General features: G+C 37.2%; 1 protein-coding gene and 1 non-coding gene across 2 annotated transcripts; one reads left to right on the top strand and one right to left on the bottom strand.

Moving 5' to 3' along the window:
- Positions 1 to 8,925: 8,925 nt before the first annotated feature.
- Positions 8,926 to 8,998, bottom strand: TRNAR-CCG (transfer RNA arginine (anticodon CCG)). Its single transcript has one exon. It is a non-coding gene; the product is annotated as a tRNA-Arg (tRNA).
- A 2,998-nt stretch (positions 8,999 to 11,996) lies between these two features.
- Positions 11,997 to 14,740, top strand: LOC126601618 (probable clathrin assembly protein At4g32285). Its single transcript, XM_050268345.1, has 2 exons — positions 11,997 to 12,278; positions 12,367 to 14,740. Exon 2 carries the CDS (start codon positions 12,413 to 12,415, stop codon positions 14,393 to 14,395), a length of 1,983 nt encoding a protein of 660 aa, XP_050124302.1. The 5' UTR covers positions 11,997 to 12,278; positions 12,367 to 12,412; the 3' UTR covers positions 14,396 to 14,740.
- Positions 14,741 to 19,426: the final 4,686 nt, after the last annotated feature.

The following is a 19,426-nucleotide window of genomic DNA, read 5'->3' as shown; positions in this document are numbered from 1 at the left end:
GGCTATTTTCAGATAAGGTGCTTTGTTGACTTTGTTGGTTCAATGAAGAAACAAAATTTTCACCTCCAATATCACTTGCACCAACTTGATCATGACTTTGTTCCTCCACCATTTCAGCATGGGTTTCGGCTACATTACCCGTAGCCCGATCTTTTCCAAATATATATGCAAATCTATCATACAGTGGAAAAGGTTTGCTTCTCCATCCATCAGCTTCTTTATTTTTCTAAGATTATATCAACATAACAAAACTAAAATTTAGCATGCGTGACAAATATAGCAACAAGAATATAACTAATGTATAAATAAAATAGGATATGAACCTGCACATAAGTTTACCATGCATCATCACTGTCAACTTCAACGCACTTTTTGACATCATTCCATGCAAATCCACTTGTGTTTATCATGTCAACGACCAAACTATATGTTTTTTTTCCATTTCTTCAACTTTGACTCAATATGTGGAGTTGCCTTTATATTGGAATGAGGATGTACAACATTGACAACTTTCACTATTTCAATCAAAGTACCTTGTTTGAAAGCACCGGTGTCACACCATTGCTTCCGAGCAACAAAATCCTCAAGAGCGGATAATAATGCTTTTTCCTCAAATTCTTCCTATTTACGCCTTCTTCCTTTTGGCTCTTGAGTATCATTGAAAATATTGTCGTTATCCATACCTAAACAAAAAATATTTGAATTTACTAAAATACAATACAAATAATCAATTTGCATAATATCCAATTAATTTGCATATCATCAAATCAATAAAAAAGTTTTAACATTCACTGATGAGCAATTTAATCATTTTGCTAATATCCAACAAATGCATTATAAAATGAATACTAAAATAAAATGTTATCATTAACACATATAACTAGTTCGGTTGCTGTTTCCTAATTGCTCTCCACTCATTATACATTTCCTGAGCCATGACATTCCTCTTTGCAGTCCACTGGTCAGATGTTTCAACACTACTAACATATTCACCTTATTATGTATTTTGTTCATCTTCTATTATTGGCAAATTCTCCATTAGATCTATAGACATCTCTTGCCTAATAAGATTGTGTAGTAGGCAACAAGTGGTAATTATTCAACATTGTGTCCTTATCAGATAGAAAGATTGACTCCTTAGTATCGACCACCTTCCTTTTAGCAAGCCAAAAGAGTGTTCAATTACATTCCTTGCCTTAGAATGCTTCATGTTAAAATATTCTTCCTTATTAGAAGGTGTTCGTCATTTCCGTTCAGATAAATGATAAGGTATTCATCTATAGGGTGCAAGGAATCCTTCACCATTTGTATAACCACCATCTTGTATAACCACCATCTACAAGGTAATAATAACCTAATAAAAAAAGCAGACCTTATTAGCACTTTGTAGTTGACAAACAAAATTAGACCTAACTTACAAAGTTGAGACTAACTAATAGTCTTACCCGCCGGTACCTTAAAAACCATTAGGCCTAGTAATTGCATCATGTAGCACTCTAAAGTCTGATGCCGAACCCTCCCACCCCAGAAACACATATATGAACTGCATATCTCCTGAACACACACCTAACACATTAGTTGCGACTCGACCCTTTCTTGTTCGATATCTTGGTTTGTCAATTTCAGGTACATGCACGTCAACGTGTGTTCCATCTAATGCTCCCAAGCAATTCTAAAAATAAATAAATAAGCTTTTGTTAATTTATACAAAGGGAATGAAGAGTTAAAGCTTAAGGAAAATTAAAAAAATTATCATCATACCTTAAAACATCACCACCTAGGATTTGTAGAATCAATAGGCACATGCTGAGGGACTTTTAGTAGGATACCTTGTAATCACAAAATTCCTTGCAATACACTATTGAAATACCTACTTATAGTCTCTCCCGACCTATAAAATCTACCGCCAACACTACGATTCTTAGTATGATGTGCTAGTATTTGTAAAGTCATACACATCTGCTCCTCTACAAACACCAAACCATCCGTTTTTACCCTCCCATCTTGACGAAGTAATTCACATAATATGCCAAAAGTCATTCTATCCATTCTCAATTCGTTGACACATTCAATATTAGTATTCCCTATTATACCATTCAGATAACACAAACTAATCTCTCGTCTAACAAGTGAACGGTTAGCCAAAATGTGTCGTTCAACATGTCTCTGTTTGACCCTTAGCATCAGCAACACAAGAATCGTACAAATGCAAATTGTCTCTAAATGAGACATCTGTAATAATAAGATCAATAAAAGCTTCATTCGCTCCATATCTATCCAAACAAAAAAAGAGGAAAAAAAATAAGGACATTATATATGCAAAATACACACACACACACACACAAATTACACACACACAGAGTACACAAACACACACACAAACACACATAAAAATTACACACACACACAGAGTACACAAACACACACACACACACATTATCTTTTCAAATGTGCAGAATACACACACACACACATTATCCTTTCAAATGTGCAGAATACACACACACGCACACACACATTATCCTTTCAAATGTGCAGAATACACACACACGCACACACAAATTACATACACACGCACACACAGAGTGTACACACACACACACACACACACACACACATAGAGATTACACACACACACACACACACACACACACACACACACACACACACACACAAAGATCACACACACACACACATAAATTACACACACACACACACACATAGTACACACAGATTACACATACACACACACACACAGATTACACACACACACACACACACACAAAGATTACACACACACACAAATTACACACACACACACATAGTACACACAAACACACACACACACACTGATTACACACACACACACACTGATTACATACACACACATATTACACACACACACATAGAGTACACACAAACACACACACATAGATTACACACACACACACACACACACACAGATTGCACACACACACACACACACACAGAGTACACACAAACACACACAGATTGCACACACACACACACACACATATTACACACACACACACACACACAGAGTACACACAGATTGCACACACACACACACATAAATTACACACACACACACAGTACTCCCATTGTTGAAACCCCAAATTTTTAAAATCGAAAACAGCATGTGGGTAGGACTTCCAAGTTTCACAACTTTGACATCCTAAATTCCCAAGTTCCATCTCATCTTATGAAAACCCCAAATTCTAATCTCAGTTTCACCTAAATATCAAAACCCTAACTTGTTCAAGTGCACAGATCTATGATTGAAAATTTATCAAACCCAAAACAACAAAATCAAATAAAGCTCAGTTAATATCACAAACTAATCCACACAAATCAACGAAATAAATTGAAGATTCGAAGCTTACCAGACAACTCAAGACAGATGAGCGCCAGCAGATGCAGATGAGCGAAGACATAATGATGGGGGTGAGGAGGACGACGATGAGGGAGCACGGCAAGGACGACGATGCGGGAAGATGCCGAGATGAGGACGATAAGGGCGATGAGGGAAGACGCAGAAAATCTCTCGTGTTTCTCTGGCTTACGAGTCCGCCCAAAAGTGGGGATCCTCGTTAAGAACGGCTAATGAGGTGTTTAATCCGAGCAAATCCCTGCTAAGCTCATTAAAGCTAATCCTGGTGCACACCAAACAAAGGACTATAGTGTAATCCAGTTTAGTCATTCTTAATTCTGTCAAACAAACGGGCCCTAATAGTATTGTTGAACACAATACTTCAAAGAAAGATAAGGTTTAAACCCTTTTCACAAGTCTTGAAAAGTTTTAAGTGTAAAGATAACTAAGATTATGCGTAAGTTACTTAACCCCAAATGATGTCTAAAAGAAAAACAAGGTTTTTTTCTTGGTGCCCCAACTTCCCCTCATTGAAATGACATTTTTTGACTCTTTGCAAGATATAATTAAACTTGATCATTAGCAAACGAATCTAATTACAAAGTACAAGTTCAAACGACAAAACTAATTATTAATCGATGGACTTCAACTTAAAGTTAAAGAGAAAAATCAAACAAAATTCCAAGCAATTATCTCATAGATTCTATGTGTTGAGTTCTAATAAACAGATAATGTCGTTATTTGAAAATTAATTTTATGCAACTGTAACAAAAAATTTAGCTGATATCTTTCATATTTTGAGTTCAGCTATCAGGGTTTTATGTTCTAGTAAAAGAGAAATGTTTATTTATCCGACTATCAATATTAAACATTAATTATATTAATTTTGTATATAAATGTGCGACCAAATTCAGTCTGGCAATACAATCTGACACATCATTCATTGAGGAATCATAGGAGTAGGAACCTTGGACTCTTGACAGTTTGATTGAAATGAACAAAGTTGGTTGGCTTGTTTGCTACTACACGAATCTTCGAGGAAACCAAGTTGGTGGTAGTGATCCTTATGTCCTCATCCTACATAGATCTTTGATTAGTTAGATTGAACGTCATGAAAAGGACATGATCAAAATATAAGTACTTTGAACAGAGAGATATGGGTCTCTATAATTGAGAAGAGTGGCAGATTTAGAGAGGAAATATATGGGGGCGGCTGCCCCCACTCATTGTTCTTCCCAAATGCTTAGGTGGGGGCAAAATGTTCGTTAAATTTTCTCAAAGAGGTTGGACAAAACAAGCAATTGTTAGTTGAGTAATGTGTGTTTGCATCTTGTCTTAGCAAGAAAAACAAATTATGGGGACATATTTAGGATATCAAACTGCGTTAGGCTAAATTTATTTTACGTACAAATCTATCAGAAAACTCGATGATAATTTTCACATTCTCATTCTTTCATACTTAGTAACTTTCACGTTCTTTCTCAATAGTAGTCTCTGTCCCTAAATTTTTTTAATCGTCCGCTACTTCAAGGACATTTTTGTCCACAATGGAAGCACCTTGGATGTCCCTTAATTAGGTGATATTGTTGTGTGCGATAGTTTTTGGTGCCTATATATGAGGGGACCTCTCAAAAAGATAAGAACATGAATAATAGTGAAAACTGCTCCCACTTTTACTTGCCTTCAAAGTTCAAACTTCAAAGGCATATATGAATCTGATGTGCATGTGGGTTCTTAACATTATTTTTGTAAGGGTTGAACCAGACAGACTTTGCAAATAACATGCGATCGAGGTAAGTGACTGCTTTCTGGTTGTTTGATTAAGCAACCCTAAACTCACGTTTAGCATACTAAAGCACGTTTGGCTTCTTCGGGGTAAGCTAAGGTTCGTGAATATTTGGATATCTAAGTCTTCAAATCCATAATTTTTGGTCCCCTGTTCTGGTGGAGTATGTTGGCCCCGTCTAGGTGTAGGAAATCTAGGTCAAATTAATTAAACTTTGGCCTAATAGTAATTACGAATCAAAGTCCGGCCATCTAGGGTGTGGCACTCCACCGCTTCACCTAGCAGCACGACATTTGCATTGCTCTCTGGGATGTTGTACATATAGTCTATTACTAATACTATAATTTAATGGTATTTTTTACTACTTATAAACAGTAGTGAAATGTCTAAAATTCAACTCTTATGAGACTATGAATAGTGAGTTTGTTATCTAATTAATGAATTAATCATTATCTGATTTCTATATCTTCTACATATATATATGCCTTAGGTTCTTTTAAATGAGATTTTGGTCCAATTAAATAAAGGTTAGGATGGACTTGCATAAAAAGTTAACCTGTAATTAACAAGACGTGTCTTGTTAAGAATTGTTCTTGAAAAAAACCTTTGTTTATCAAACGCCATTTGTATTAGAACGTATACAAACTATCAAGGACTTTTATAATCCATTAACACTTTTTAGTAAAACGCCGCTTTAGAAAATCAGAATAACTGACTATTTGAAGACAGATTAAACGAGACCATGCATAGAGGTTCAATCCAGTTAGCTAATGGACGCGCTTTTGATTACCTTCATCATGCAGTAATATAAATTCATCTACTGATCACACTAATTGAGTAGGTCGAATTTGCATGCAAAGGCAGTAGTATCACTACTACTGATCCATTTGCCAGCAGCTGCAAAAGAAACACGAACTAAACAGCTCAGTTCACATGATTTGCGTTCCACCAAGAGCACATGTGCGCAATCCCGACAAGACCGACACGACTCGTCGTTTAGGTTGGCTTCAAAATGTGTGGGTCGAACCGACGAACCACACGAGCCATGCCGGCCTGCACTGCCCCATGCTTCCCCTCGCGTGAACTTCACAAGGGCTATGTAGTTCCAAGCAAACAAACCACTACCACCACGTACGTACGTCATTGCCTCCTGCAATGCAAAACCCTACATTTCACTTGTGTTATTGGATTTTGGAGCCAACATATACCAAAAATCTGTTGATCTCGATTAATATTCTTTCAGTTCCCACATTATTATATAATTTATATTTAAGGTTTACGTGTAAAACTCCGACAAAGAGAATCCTTATTTTTTTAATAGATGAAGCTATATACAGCTAGAGGATCTTTGTACTTAGTAGTTAATAAAATAATTTGAATGATTAACAAGGTCAAGGGGATTGTTTGAATCATTCACGCATGCATCAACATGTGTTTGATGGTTTTTTTCCCGACATGCATATGTATAAGTTATCAAAGGGTATTAACTAATTAAACTCTTGTGCATGAACTATTTAAAAAGAGTTTTTTTTTTTTTTTTTGTCAAATGTAGATTTTGTTAGATTAGCCACCAACGGGGTTCAAACCTACGCCGTCATATAATGACTCAACTCCTTTCCACCACTGTAGTAAAGGACTACTTGCGAACTATTTAAAAAGAGTTGCCACTGGCCAAGGTTTGTTCGTCTGTTGGACTTGAGTGCCCAAAAGGGTTCACTTGCTTGGTGAATTGCCATAACTCGCATACGTTTTACTGTCATTTTTTATGTTATGAGTCACCTTTTTTTAATCACTTGATATGTTTGATGTTTATAGATGACTTATGATATTTTTATGAAAATTACTATTGATCTGTAATATGATTAAAATTTTGTAAATATGTCTTGAATAATATTTTAGAAAATGAGCTGTTTAGTCATGACATTTGTACATTATAATTACGTAAATCAAATATGGGTTCACAATGAGGTATACAATGTACCCATGGCACAGACACACAACTTTTGTTGATTTTGTAATATTGAAAAACGTCTCAAGTTCGAATTCATCATTGCCAAAGTTTAAACCTTGAAAAAAAAAAGAAATTAAGTTTGGATTTTTAGGACTAGCCCATCAACCAAAAATCCATTTCATAAAGTTGTGCCCGTTATCACAGCCCTCGTGAACCAACTGAGGATTAATAAGCCCATCTCCAAATCCAAAGCCACGCGAAAGCTTCTTCCATGGAGATTTCCTCAAGCAACACAAACGTCCTTAACCAACTATAGTGTCTACAAAGTCATTAGCCTAAATTCCTAATACTAATTTTTCCATTCCAACATCATCAAATATAATTTGTGAAGATAAAGACCAAATAAACATTGGTAGTTTGCAGTTGCGTTCATATTACAGATTCAATTCTCTAATCTAACTTATTTTTAGATTGTAGACGCATAAGTAGTCACATTGGTTAGAACCTAGAGCGGATACCCTTACGCATATGAGTTTATATCTCATCCTGCAGTTTAGATTAGTTTAAGTAGAATATCACTCGGATAAAAGAGAGCATTGGTTAAACCTTTCAAGACAAACGTGTAGAACACAATCATGGACATCCATTTCTTGTAGGAGGAAGGCACTTGCTGCATTCCATCATCATCAAGGTTCTCATAATCTTCTGCATTTTCAACAACAGAAAAACTTTTACATACAACGGCTTTTTTACACAACACTCCTGATCCCGCGTTCAAATTAAAAGAGCACTGTGTATACTCGTTGCATGCAAAGATTTCTCGAGTTGTGCTTAATCTGTTCATTGTTTTGTTAAACATATTGTTGAAGTCTCCAGTGTTGGCTACTCTGAGGAACGTAACAGGAAGCGTGTTAGGAGGATCGAGGCAATCTCACTTGGAAGTGCAGCTGCTGTGATGATACATAACATTGTCCAACTCCGTGCATTATAAAAGTCTCGAGACGTGTCGCAAAACAAAACACTTACAGCAACATTTGATACCAAGACCAGAACAAACTATATTGACTAAGCAGGTCAGATCGTTGAGTCGAAGCTCCAATAGCTTACATTTCTTGCTATTCATTGGATCCAAAGGCTAGCTCCTTCCTCTCTTCTCGATCCGCTGTATGAAATGTGAACAAAATCATCTTCGTCCCTATTTTCCTCATCTATTGCAGACATCAAGGTATCTAAAAACAATGCAAGAATGATTACAACCACAACTTTGGAAGCAACATATGATTAGATTAGGGCCTACAACAATAAAGAAATGAGCTGAGGGAGGCTCACCAGTGGAAGGTTTAGTGTTCTTGAAAAAGACATATACTGGCTTTTTTCTGCTGAGCCTGATCCTTAGCCTCATATAATCAACGATTTATCCGAGGGCATTATCAAAATGGAACAAGTATCTGCGGTCAAGAGAATCCGTTCATAAGAGACAAGTGATGAACACAAATGAAATCGAAGGTGTTTTTCTTGATGTATGTAAATCTCATACAATGATATCGAGCGTATGAAAATCACTTAGAAGGTAAAAATGTTTGCTTTCTGTGCATATATCTTCTTGTTTTTCATTTTTTCCCCCATAATTTCAAAACATATATCAAAAAGCACAATAAAAAAATGAGGAATTTATTACACGGTAACAATAAAAATCTCAAAAACAAACATTCAAATCCGGAAGTGATAGTATCATACTACGTATTGTCTGTACCAATAAAAAACATCCAAAAAAGTTAGAAGAAATAAAAAAACAAACGATCACGGTGGGACTCGAACCCACAATCTCCCGCTCCGGAGGCGAGCGCCTTATCCATTAGGCCACGCGACCTTCTTATCAATTGTTCCACTTCTTTATTTATATAGAAACAAAATCCAAAAGTAAAATGCTGAATAAATAACTCGTTTTGATTTTGGAGTTTAAGAAATAAAATCCCTGTATAATATTCCTTTTCTTCCACCTTTTGGTTGGTATATTTGGATTTGGATCCTCTCCTCAGGGGTCCGAATCTTCTTTACCCAATAACACGGGTCGTTGTATTTTGATTTAATGGTTATAAACGGGGAGTTTTTCTAAAAATTATAATAATTGTAGCCGTTATATCAAAATCCAACAACATGTGTGTTGGATCAGGAGGATTCAGACCCCTGCTCAGGAGAGGATCCAAATACGGTATATTTTCCTTACATCCATTAATTTATAAATTAAGCTCAAGCCTTTCCTTTTGAATGGAACCTTTAATTGGACGTTTGTCATAGCTTTACAAAATAAATAAAAAAGTACTTAAAATAAAACTCTAATTGTTAGACGTCCAGTAATTTTCAAGAAAAAGAAAGACCACTAAATTTGCTTTTATTATTTTTCTTATTATAACAAAAGCACAATCAAGATTTCGAGAATAAAAAACATTTAACTAACCAGAAAAGAAAGTTAGTTGTCCACCAATATCAACTTATATTTATTAATTAACCAAGACGCCACATTTGCGATTAACTCAATATATTTAATATTACTCTATAATTCTCATTTTAATACTTTAATTATCAGCAAAACATAAACATAACTTTTTTTTTAAGAAACATAAAAGCAATTTTTTTTTAACAAATGATATTATTTACACAAAATAATAGAGGGTGATAATTCTCTTTACTTATAAGTAAGAGGTTTTAGATTCGAATTTCACCAAAATCGAATTTGAATATAAAAGCAATTTAAACCTTAAGTCATAACAAAATCGTAAACGAAATATTAATTTGGATTGGTGAGTAAAAAATAGAAAATATAAGGTAAATGAGGGAATATATTTAGAGGAAAGTTGATACCGATCCAATTTTGTGGGCCACAATTGGAAACAGTCCACTTATGTGAAATAGGTCCGGTGACTAGGATTACACATCTGCATTGTTACATTTTCATACCAACATACCATTAAGATTATAAATTATTATATATGTCAATGCACATAATCACTTAACTTTAGGATTAATAGTTGGACGGATTCCTTAATTATAGGATTTGAACTAATCCATTAATAACTTAAAACTCTCTCATAAGAATTATAGGTTGGGTGATTTTGGGGTGATTATGAGGGATGAGAAGATGATCCGAATGCCACACTTGGTTTCGTTGGTGTTTATCTACCTGTATTATAGGATTTTTTTTTATATAGGAAACTTCATTTTAATTCTTAGCAAAGATGACTATAGACAAAAAACATAGTAAGATCAAAATCTTATTTTAGTCCATTAACACATTAGTCACCTCATTTATTAATTATATTTTGATGTTTTAATTATTTCTCTTTTTTCTTTCTAATTTTAATGTATTAATTATATTTCATTATAATTCTAATGTTTATTTCATTTATCGTAATATATTTTGTTGTAAACATTAGATAAACTAAATTTTATTATACAATAAATTTCAATGTACTTTGTCTTCTTCGTTTAGGTACATTAAATTCATAATAATACATTTTGATGCATACATTTAGGTGCACACATTTAGTTACACAAATTTTGGTACATACATTTTAATACAAACATTTAGGTACATTAATTCAATATAATACATTTCGGTATTAAATTTTAGTACATTAATTCAATATAATACATTTTGATACTAACCTTTCGGTATTAACATTTAAGTACCCGAATTGAGCATTTCAAGTTTGAAGAATGCAAAATAAAACTAATAAATTTAAAAAAAAAGTTGGTCAAAAAATAAATTTAAATATGTATATTAATGAATTTAAATATTTAATGGGAGACATTGAATAAAAAACACATTAATTATTTTGAATTAAGGATACATCAAGGGACTATAATCAATATGTAATCTAACATCAGGTTTTTATCAAAATTCAATCTTCTTGAAGGACTAAAGTTAAAAAAACCCTCCTTTTATTTTTTATTTTTATCTATCTACCATATTATGTACTCTCTGTATTATAGATTAATAGTAATTTATCTACCTATATCACATGTTTATGATAATTTATCTCAAATTAAATGTTTATTAACTTGTACCAGAGGTTTTTGCTCATAGTTTGTAGAGTATATCTACTTTATAGGTATAAAGTATTTGCCTTCCTATATCATAGGTATACATGAAGGTAGACAATACTTTTGTTTATCTACCTATATGATAAGTTTTTGTTTATAATCTACCTCACATGTTTTTCTTCTTTATAATATACCTATAGATCCTTAATTATATCGATATCACAGGTTCCTTACCTCCCACAATTTTTAATTTTTGATAAACTTATCATATTTGTAGTATATGGATTTTTAAAATATTTGTTATTAGGAAGTGGGTAGATAAAGCCATATAATAATTTAAATCGATTTTTATTTTTACTGTAAAGGACAAAATGGGTATAATAACAAATTAAATAAAACTGGACTTGATTTGAAACAGTCGAATTTTTTGGACTGGAATACAAGTTTACGGAAAGGGATGAGGATCCCTTCCATCAAATTCACCTAATCAATGAATTTGATTCCTTAAAATTTGATCTAAATGCTACAAATAAAGAACATCTTTAAAAATTATAATAACATAAACCGTTAGATCAAATTTCAAAAATCTAAATTAGATGATTGAATGAATTTGATGAAGATATACAGAGATGATCATTTTCCTAATTTTACGTATTTTTTAAGGTAAATATTTATTAGTTTACTTTAGGACGTCTCTATCAAGTAGGTATCTCCGTAACCCGTACGCTCAGTCGCGCCTCCTTTTACTAAAATAGGTCGTGCTCCACCCCGTCCGAACCCATTCATACAAACACGCTCACACGTGTCATAATTCTTTCAGACACGCCGCCCGACACTACCGCCAGTCTCTCCCAGGTTCCCATCTAGATCCCAGATCTCAGATATAATCGACGGCTTCCCGCCCTCCACGTCATTGACTCCAATCCACCATTTAAATTCAACTTTTTATCCTTCTCTCTCTTGTTCCAGACACACAGAGAGCAAACAAATCCAACCAAACAAACACGAGAAATTTGATTGGTCGTCGGCTGCTCCGAGATCTGACTCGCCGGACTGTCCACGCCGCAGATCTAGAGACTCCGACGTCGACGGTAAATAACCAAAATGTACGCCCCTTTCTATTTTTAGAAACTCAACCTTCCTCCAGATTAATTCAACCAAGTGAACCGTTTCGTCATTTCCATTGCATCTCAGCCCGCGTGGTATATTAAATCGGAAGCGAATCAGATCGACGGCGGGGATGGCGCCGAGCACGATCCGGAAAGCAATCGGAGCCGTCAAGGATCAGACGAGCATCGGCATCGCCAAGGTCGCCAGCAACCTGGCCCCGGACCTCGAGGTCGCGATCGTCAAAGCGACGTCGCACGAGGACGAGCCGGCCAGCGAGAAGCACGTCCGCGAGATACTGATGCTGACGTCATCGTCCAGGGGTTACGTCCACGCGTGCGTGTCGGCGGTGTCGAAGCGTCTGGGGAAGACGCGCGACTGGATCGTGGCGCTCAAGGCGTTGATGCTGGTCCACCGCCTCCTGAACGACGGCGACCCGGTGCTTGGGGACGAGATCGTGTACGCGACTCGGAGGGGGACCCGCCTCCTGAACCTATCGGATTTCAGGGACGAGGCGCACTCGAGCTCGTGGGACCACTCTGCCTTTGTGAGGACTTATGCTCTGTACTTGGATCAGAGGCTCGAGCTGATGCTGTTCGAGAGGAAGAGCGGCGGCGGCGGCGGCGGTCTTAGTGCGGGAGATCGACAGAGCTCTGGTGGGTCGTATGGCGGGTCTTCGAATTTCAGGTCTCCGCCGCCGAGAAATTACGAGTATGAGTACGGAGGAGAGCGAGATCGCGATTATGAAAATGGAGGAGGGATGAGGAGGTCGAGGTCGTACGGCGATATGAATGACTCGGTGAGTCGAAACGGGCGAGATGAAAAGAGAATTGTGAGCGTGACCCCATTGAGGGATATGAAGCCGGAGCGAATTTTCGCGAAAATGGGTCATTTGCAGAGGCTGTTGGATCGGTTCTTGGCGACCCGGCCCACCGGGTTGGCTAAGAACAGTCGGTTGGTTCTGGTGGCGGTTTACCCGGTGGTGAAGGAGAGCTTTCAGCTTTATGCTGACATTTGTGAGGTTCTGGCGGTTTTGCTTGATAAGTTTTTTGATATGGAGTATCCGGATTGCGTTAAGGCTTTTGATGCTTATGCAAGTGCGGCGAAGCAGATTGATGAGCTGGTTGGGTTCTATGGTTGGTGTAAGGATTTGGGTTTGGCGCGGTCGTCGGAGTATCCGGAGGTGCAAAGGATTGGGAGCAAGTTGCTGGAGACATTGGAGGAGTTTGTGAGGGACAGGTCCAAGGGAACCAAGAGTCCGGAGAGGAAGGTGGAGCCTGCTCCTGTGGCTCCAGTTGAGGAGGAGCCCCAACCCAATATGAATGAGATTAAGGCTCTGCCCGCGCCGGAGAGTTTCACTCCACCACCGCCACCTGAGGTTGTGGTGAAGGCGGAGGTGAAGCAGGAAGTGGTAGGGGATTTGGTGGATTTGAGGGATAATGGGGTTTCAGCCGATGCACAGGGTAATCAGTTGGCTTTGGCCCTGTTTGCCGGTCCTGGTGGTGGTGGAAGTGCTAATGGATCCTGGGAAGCTTTCCCATCAGACGGGCAGCCCCAAGTCACCTCGGCTTGGCAGACTCCAGCTGCAGAACCCGGGAAGGCGGATTGGGAACTGGCGTTGGTGGAAACAGCAAGTAATTTATCTAGGCAGAAGCAAAATCTTGGTGGTGGGATGGATCCATTGTTGTTGGACGGCATGTATGATCAGGGCATTGTGAGGCAGCATGTGAGTACTGCCCAATTGACTGGTGGTAGTGCCAGTAGTGTAGCATTGCCTGGGCCGGGCAAGAGCGCAACGCAGGTGTTAGCTCTTCCCGCCCCAGACGGGACAGTCCAGGCGGTGAATCAGGACCCATTCGCTGCATCATTAACCGTTCCGCCACCATCCTATGTGCAAATGGCAGATCTGGAGAAGAAGCAGCATTTGCTTATGCAGGAGCAGCAACTGTGGAATCAGTATGCCAAAGAAGGAATGCAGGGGCAAGGCAGCTTACAGAAAATCAGCGGGACCGGATACTACGGAGCAGCTCCTATGGCAATGCAACCCTACGGAATGCCTCCGGTGAATGGAATGGGGATGCCGCCACCGGCCGGGTACTACTACGCTCCTTACTGAATTTTGTGATCCTCATTTGCCTGCCTATAAAATGACTCCTCTTTGTTAATTCCGTATGCTATTTTCTAGCTTTCTTTAATATCTTGCTTGAATGTACTAAACCTGTTGTGCATTGATGGTGGGGGAAGAGTGGGACTGAAATTATGAGATCAGTCATTTGTTGGCGGGGACTTTGAATGCTCGGATATACATAAAATCGATTTGTGATCTTTTTTTGTTTTGTAATATTAGATTTTCTGCACTTTTTTTAGTTTATTTTATTTTATTTTATTTATTTTTTTACCATGAACAAGATATCTTTGATATTTGTTTTGATAACAAAATTTAATTCAATCGATTTGATAACTGTATGTATATGATGCAAAGCATGTTTGGTCATCTATTTAATATCACAAGGCTATAGTTATTAGTTAGTTGTTTGATTCTTAAGTTGCTTGGATCGTTGGCATGTTACGGTCCTTTTTAGGGTTGTGAGTTATGTTTTCTCGGACAGACAAATCACAGTTTGATGGGTGTGCGTAAGCTTTTCCTTGTGATTATGATAGGTTAGTTTTGCATATGTGTCGGTTTATAATTAGCTTGTAAGGAGCAAAGAAATACTCGTATGTATATAGATGAACAAAACACAAAATATGTGTACTTAGTAGTCGCTTGTTTTCCTGGAGCGACACCGCTCCTCCAAACTGAACCGTGTCCGCTCCTACTTAGGTTGATTACAGTTTTGGTTTGTATGCTTTTTCATGTTATTTCCAACTATTTTTAACGCGGATCCAAATTTGGACATAGTTGGACTTATAATCTAAAGACAAAAAGAGAGTTCCAGATTATAAGGATGATTAAGTCGTGGCTAAGCAAGACCTGCGTGCGACATATACGATAGACGGAAGTCCAAACAAGCTTGGAGGTTATCAAAAGAAAGCGACGAGAATTAACTGAAAACGACCTCCCATGCCACTTTTGACGACTCTTTTATTCAAAGCACGTACTAAGAGACAGAAATGCAAAAATGTCATAAACCCATGGCTTAAATTTTCTTTTGTTAAGTGACCCCATAAAATATATTGAAATTGAATTTTACGTTGGAAAAAAAAAAGGATGAACTTTGCATATCCTTATAAGCAGCTGGGTTATTCACCAAATTGTCTATCGGTTTTACGATGAATTCTTAACTTGAAAACAAGCAACCAAGGGCAGAGGTACAATATGGCTAGGGTGGGCTATATGGCCTAGGGTGAGTTCAGCCATTGTAAATGCCCATTCTTTGCTGTTAAATTGACTGTTTCATGCCATTGACATTACGTAATGTTTGTGATATTCTCTCTAATTGTAAGAATAAAATTTCAAGTTAGACTTAAATTTACAAATTTATTGTGTGGTTCAATCCAAATCTTATTACGTAATTAAAAGAATGTTGATAAAAATAAGGATGTGACATGCATTAACACAATTAATCATACTTATCAAGCGTTGCATGCTTTGCTTTTTATTCTTCTGGTTGTAGACAACGGTGAGTAAAAAGAACCATATTGTCTTCTTTAGGATTGTGGACAACAACTGTCAATTGGAAGGGAGCCCACTGGTTCCCTTCCTCCTCCATGATATGAGGATCCACCACCATCACCGCCAATTCTTCGTGAATCCGGCACCAAGTAATATGTGACTCATGACCCACCTCCCACACATACACATACAGTCTCTTTCAAAAAGTTTGTGCTTTTTCGACTTTTAACCTTTCACTTTTGTTTTTGTTTAATAAACGCTACTCTCCAACTTTTTATGCCTAATTGACATTTGGTATACTCTTATTGATTGGATTCTACCTGAACCTTCTAGCCAATCCCACTATGCAAAGTTGGCATGGTTTATCAAAGCAAATGTTATTCTCACTCTCGGTTTGTCACTATAGTACTTGTAGATTATAAATAGGGGATCAGAGCGTAATCGAATGACATGGAAATTGGGACTCAATACACGAGTTTGATCGCAAAAACGACGCATGTGGTGTGATTGAATTACCATGCAAATCAATTATTCGCCCTCTTTGCTCGTCATTATGCGTTACAAAATAAAAGTATTGAGAATTAAAGTGTAAAATGAAAATCTCATCTCATCGATAAAGTATCTCTTCTGGAAGCAGAAGACAAAAGAGTCCGTATCGTATTGGTAGTGTCGGTGGGGAGAAATTTGACCATTGACAACTGGCTTTGGTCATTCCCTTGACATTTCGCGAAGTTGGCACCCATGAATTCTTCGATGAAGGTGGTGTGATTAAACATAAACAACCAATGGGTCGGTGGGTGGGTCCAACAAGCTGCGCTTGCACAATTGCATGTGTGTATTGCTTATTAGTTTTATATACAATTGTAGGGGCTTATTAGGAAATAAGTACAAATTAGTTGAACTAATTAATTAACTAACTCAATTTTCATTAATTACAAACCCAACTGCAACCTAAAAAATAATTAGTTTTACCTAAAATGGTTGGCCAATCCAAATCAACACCGAGAGGTCAACTGCAGGAGAGCTATAGAGAGTCCTACTGTATAACAATGTATATTTGTGTATATTGTACTTATACACAACGATATGGATTGGAGTAAATCACACAATAACTCAGCTTGATCAATTAGTATCGGATTTGTAATTTACGAGAATTTAAAACTTCATATTTCTCACTTATACAAGTAAAATGGAAGACCATAAACTATAGCACTGATGAAATACATTGCCTTCCAAGTAAATCATATCGACCTGTTAATTTTTTTTTTCAAAATTTTCAGCGTAGATTTATCAGTTAAATTCAACAATATATGTTTTGCATGTTTTAGTAGAGCGATAACGTTAGTTGGTTAAATAGTTATTTGTTATGAGTGAGGAAATCGAAAAGGATCGAATCCGCGCTAATGTGCATAAGCATAATTGTTTTGTCACTGTAGTCAGTGGCGAAGCCACGTGAGGGCGAGGAGTGGCGGCCGCCACTCCCCTCGTCGGAAATGAAGCCCAGGAGCGAGTACCCGCCCCTCCTCTCGCCGGAAATGAAGCCATGTTTTTTGCTGCAGCTGCACAAACGCTGCGCGTGCAGCGGCGAAGCTGTTAAGGCCCGGGAGGGTTCCGCCCCTCCTCTCACAGGAAAACATGCCCAGAAATCATGGTTTGCTGCCCCATAGCACCTCTGGTTTCGCCGGATTGCAGCTCACAATTGCTACAACTGCAGCAGTTCTTCATGGCTGCGCAGGGAAGGGAAAACTTGAAGAAAAAAAATTTAATATTAAAATAAGTGAAACGGTGTGTTTGGGCATTTGGGCTTAATTTGAAAAACAAATATTAAAATATGATGGGAGGACCACTTGTCCCCGTTACCTCTCGGCTTCCTCCTCCAAAGTTTTCCTTTTTTTATGCATGTATGTATAATGGACCTGTTGGGCAATGCCATTGGAATGGCTAAAGAGCACTTTTAGTTACATCTGCCATAAAAATTTACATCTTTCTAAGTTCTCGAAGTGCTTTTTGTCAGATTATTCTTCAGGAAGTCGTTCACGAAGAAGCATTTAGATATTGAATAAACTAATGAATGCACTTTTAGCGTAAACACACTTATAAATGAGCATAACTACTTTTTACATAGTTCAATCACCAACAAGTCGTATATCGCTAGACTTATGTTGACAAATTAAATCCAAATCAAACGTTTAAAAAAGAATCAACTTATGTGGTTTGTTAACCCATTTCTCTCTTCTCTTTTCTTTTTTTATTTATTATTCTTGTATGTATTTTTTCCCTCTTTTTAAAACCCCAACGTATTTATCTTAAACTCTCACATTATCTATAAATGTTGTATTAATTTTTTAAAAATAATGTAAATATCGTGTAATACTTATTTTACAATAAAACACATTTAAATCCATCTAAGCTCCTACCTAAATCTCGCCTAGGCGCCTAATTGGTAGGCCCCAGTCCGCTGCCTGACTAGCGCCTAATGTTTTTTAGAATCTAATTCTTACCAATTTAAGCTTCTTACATGGCTTTGATTTTACCGTTTACAACCGATTTGGTGGATAGACTGTTTTCTGTTATGAATATTGATTCAAAACTTTGCCCTCTCCAATGTGAAGGCAACCGTTTCGATTGAACCTTGCACTCTTTTGAATTTCGCCCCTCCCCTCGGCAAATCCTGGCTTCGCCACTGACTGTAGTAAAACACCATCTGCATATGTTATGCATCTATGCATTCTAGAATTTTCACTTTCTGCATCTTGGGCGGCTGAAGATGAAGATAGGTCATTAAACTCTTGGCAATGAGGGAGTGGAGGACCACATGAATGATATAAACCCTAATTTCTGCACTCTGCAGTATGATTTGTACCATTATTTCTGCAGTTGAACCAACTCTGCCCGTGATCTGATAGCTTAGCTGATTGTGATTTTGCAGTTTGGCATTGTTCAACTCTGGGGGCCGAATGGGCCCAAATTTCTCTATGAGACTCATAAGTGTCATTGTTTGGATAATTGGAGTTTCACTCTTAAATTAATTGACAACGAAAAGTAATCAAAATTTTATAAGTTTACGTACGATTTCTAAATTTTTTAATGTGAGGCAACTCTTTACATTGCCATATGTTTCTCTCACGTGATGTGAGAGAGACAATAAAAAGATATATATGCGGTTACAAGGACAAATTTTCTTATGCATAGAGTTGGCTTCCAACCCGTGTGAAATCCATAATACATTATAGTTGGGAGTTATTCATGTAAGATAAATATGATCTTCAAAGTTGACTGACCTTCTCATCTCTGCCAGATTCCCAATGCTCATGCAACAATAGATTTTAGTTCAATAATGAGCGGTCAAATTATGTGAGAGCATATGTCACTTTCCTATAGACAAATAATTCCTACGATTTTTATATTTGAATCATTGTACGAAATCACATTGTCTCCAAATTATGTGGACTATTAATAATATGGTTTAAATTCGCATTTGGTGAGAATCAAACTTTAGACTTCTCACTTAAAGTTACAGGTAAAAAAAAA

This window comes from Malus sylvestris, chromosome 15, assembly GCF_916048215.2.
Source record: "Malus sylvestris chromosome 15, drMalSylv7.2, whole genome shotgun sequence".
In the NCBI taxonomy this organism is placed as follows: domain Eukaryota; kingdom Viridiplantae; phylum Streptophyta; class Magnoliopsida; order Rosales; family Rosaceae; genus Malus; species Malus sylvestris.
Note: the sequence above shows the minus strand (reverse complement) of the source record. Positions and strands in the feature narration are given on the sequence as shown.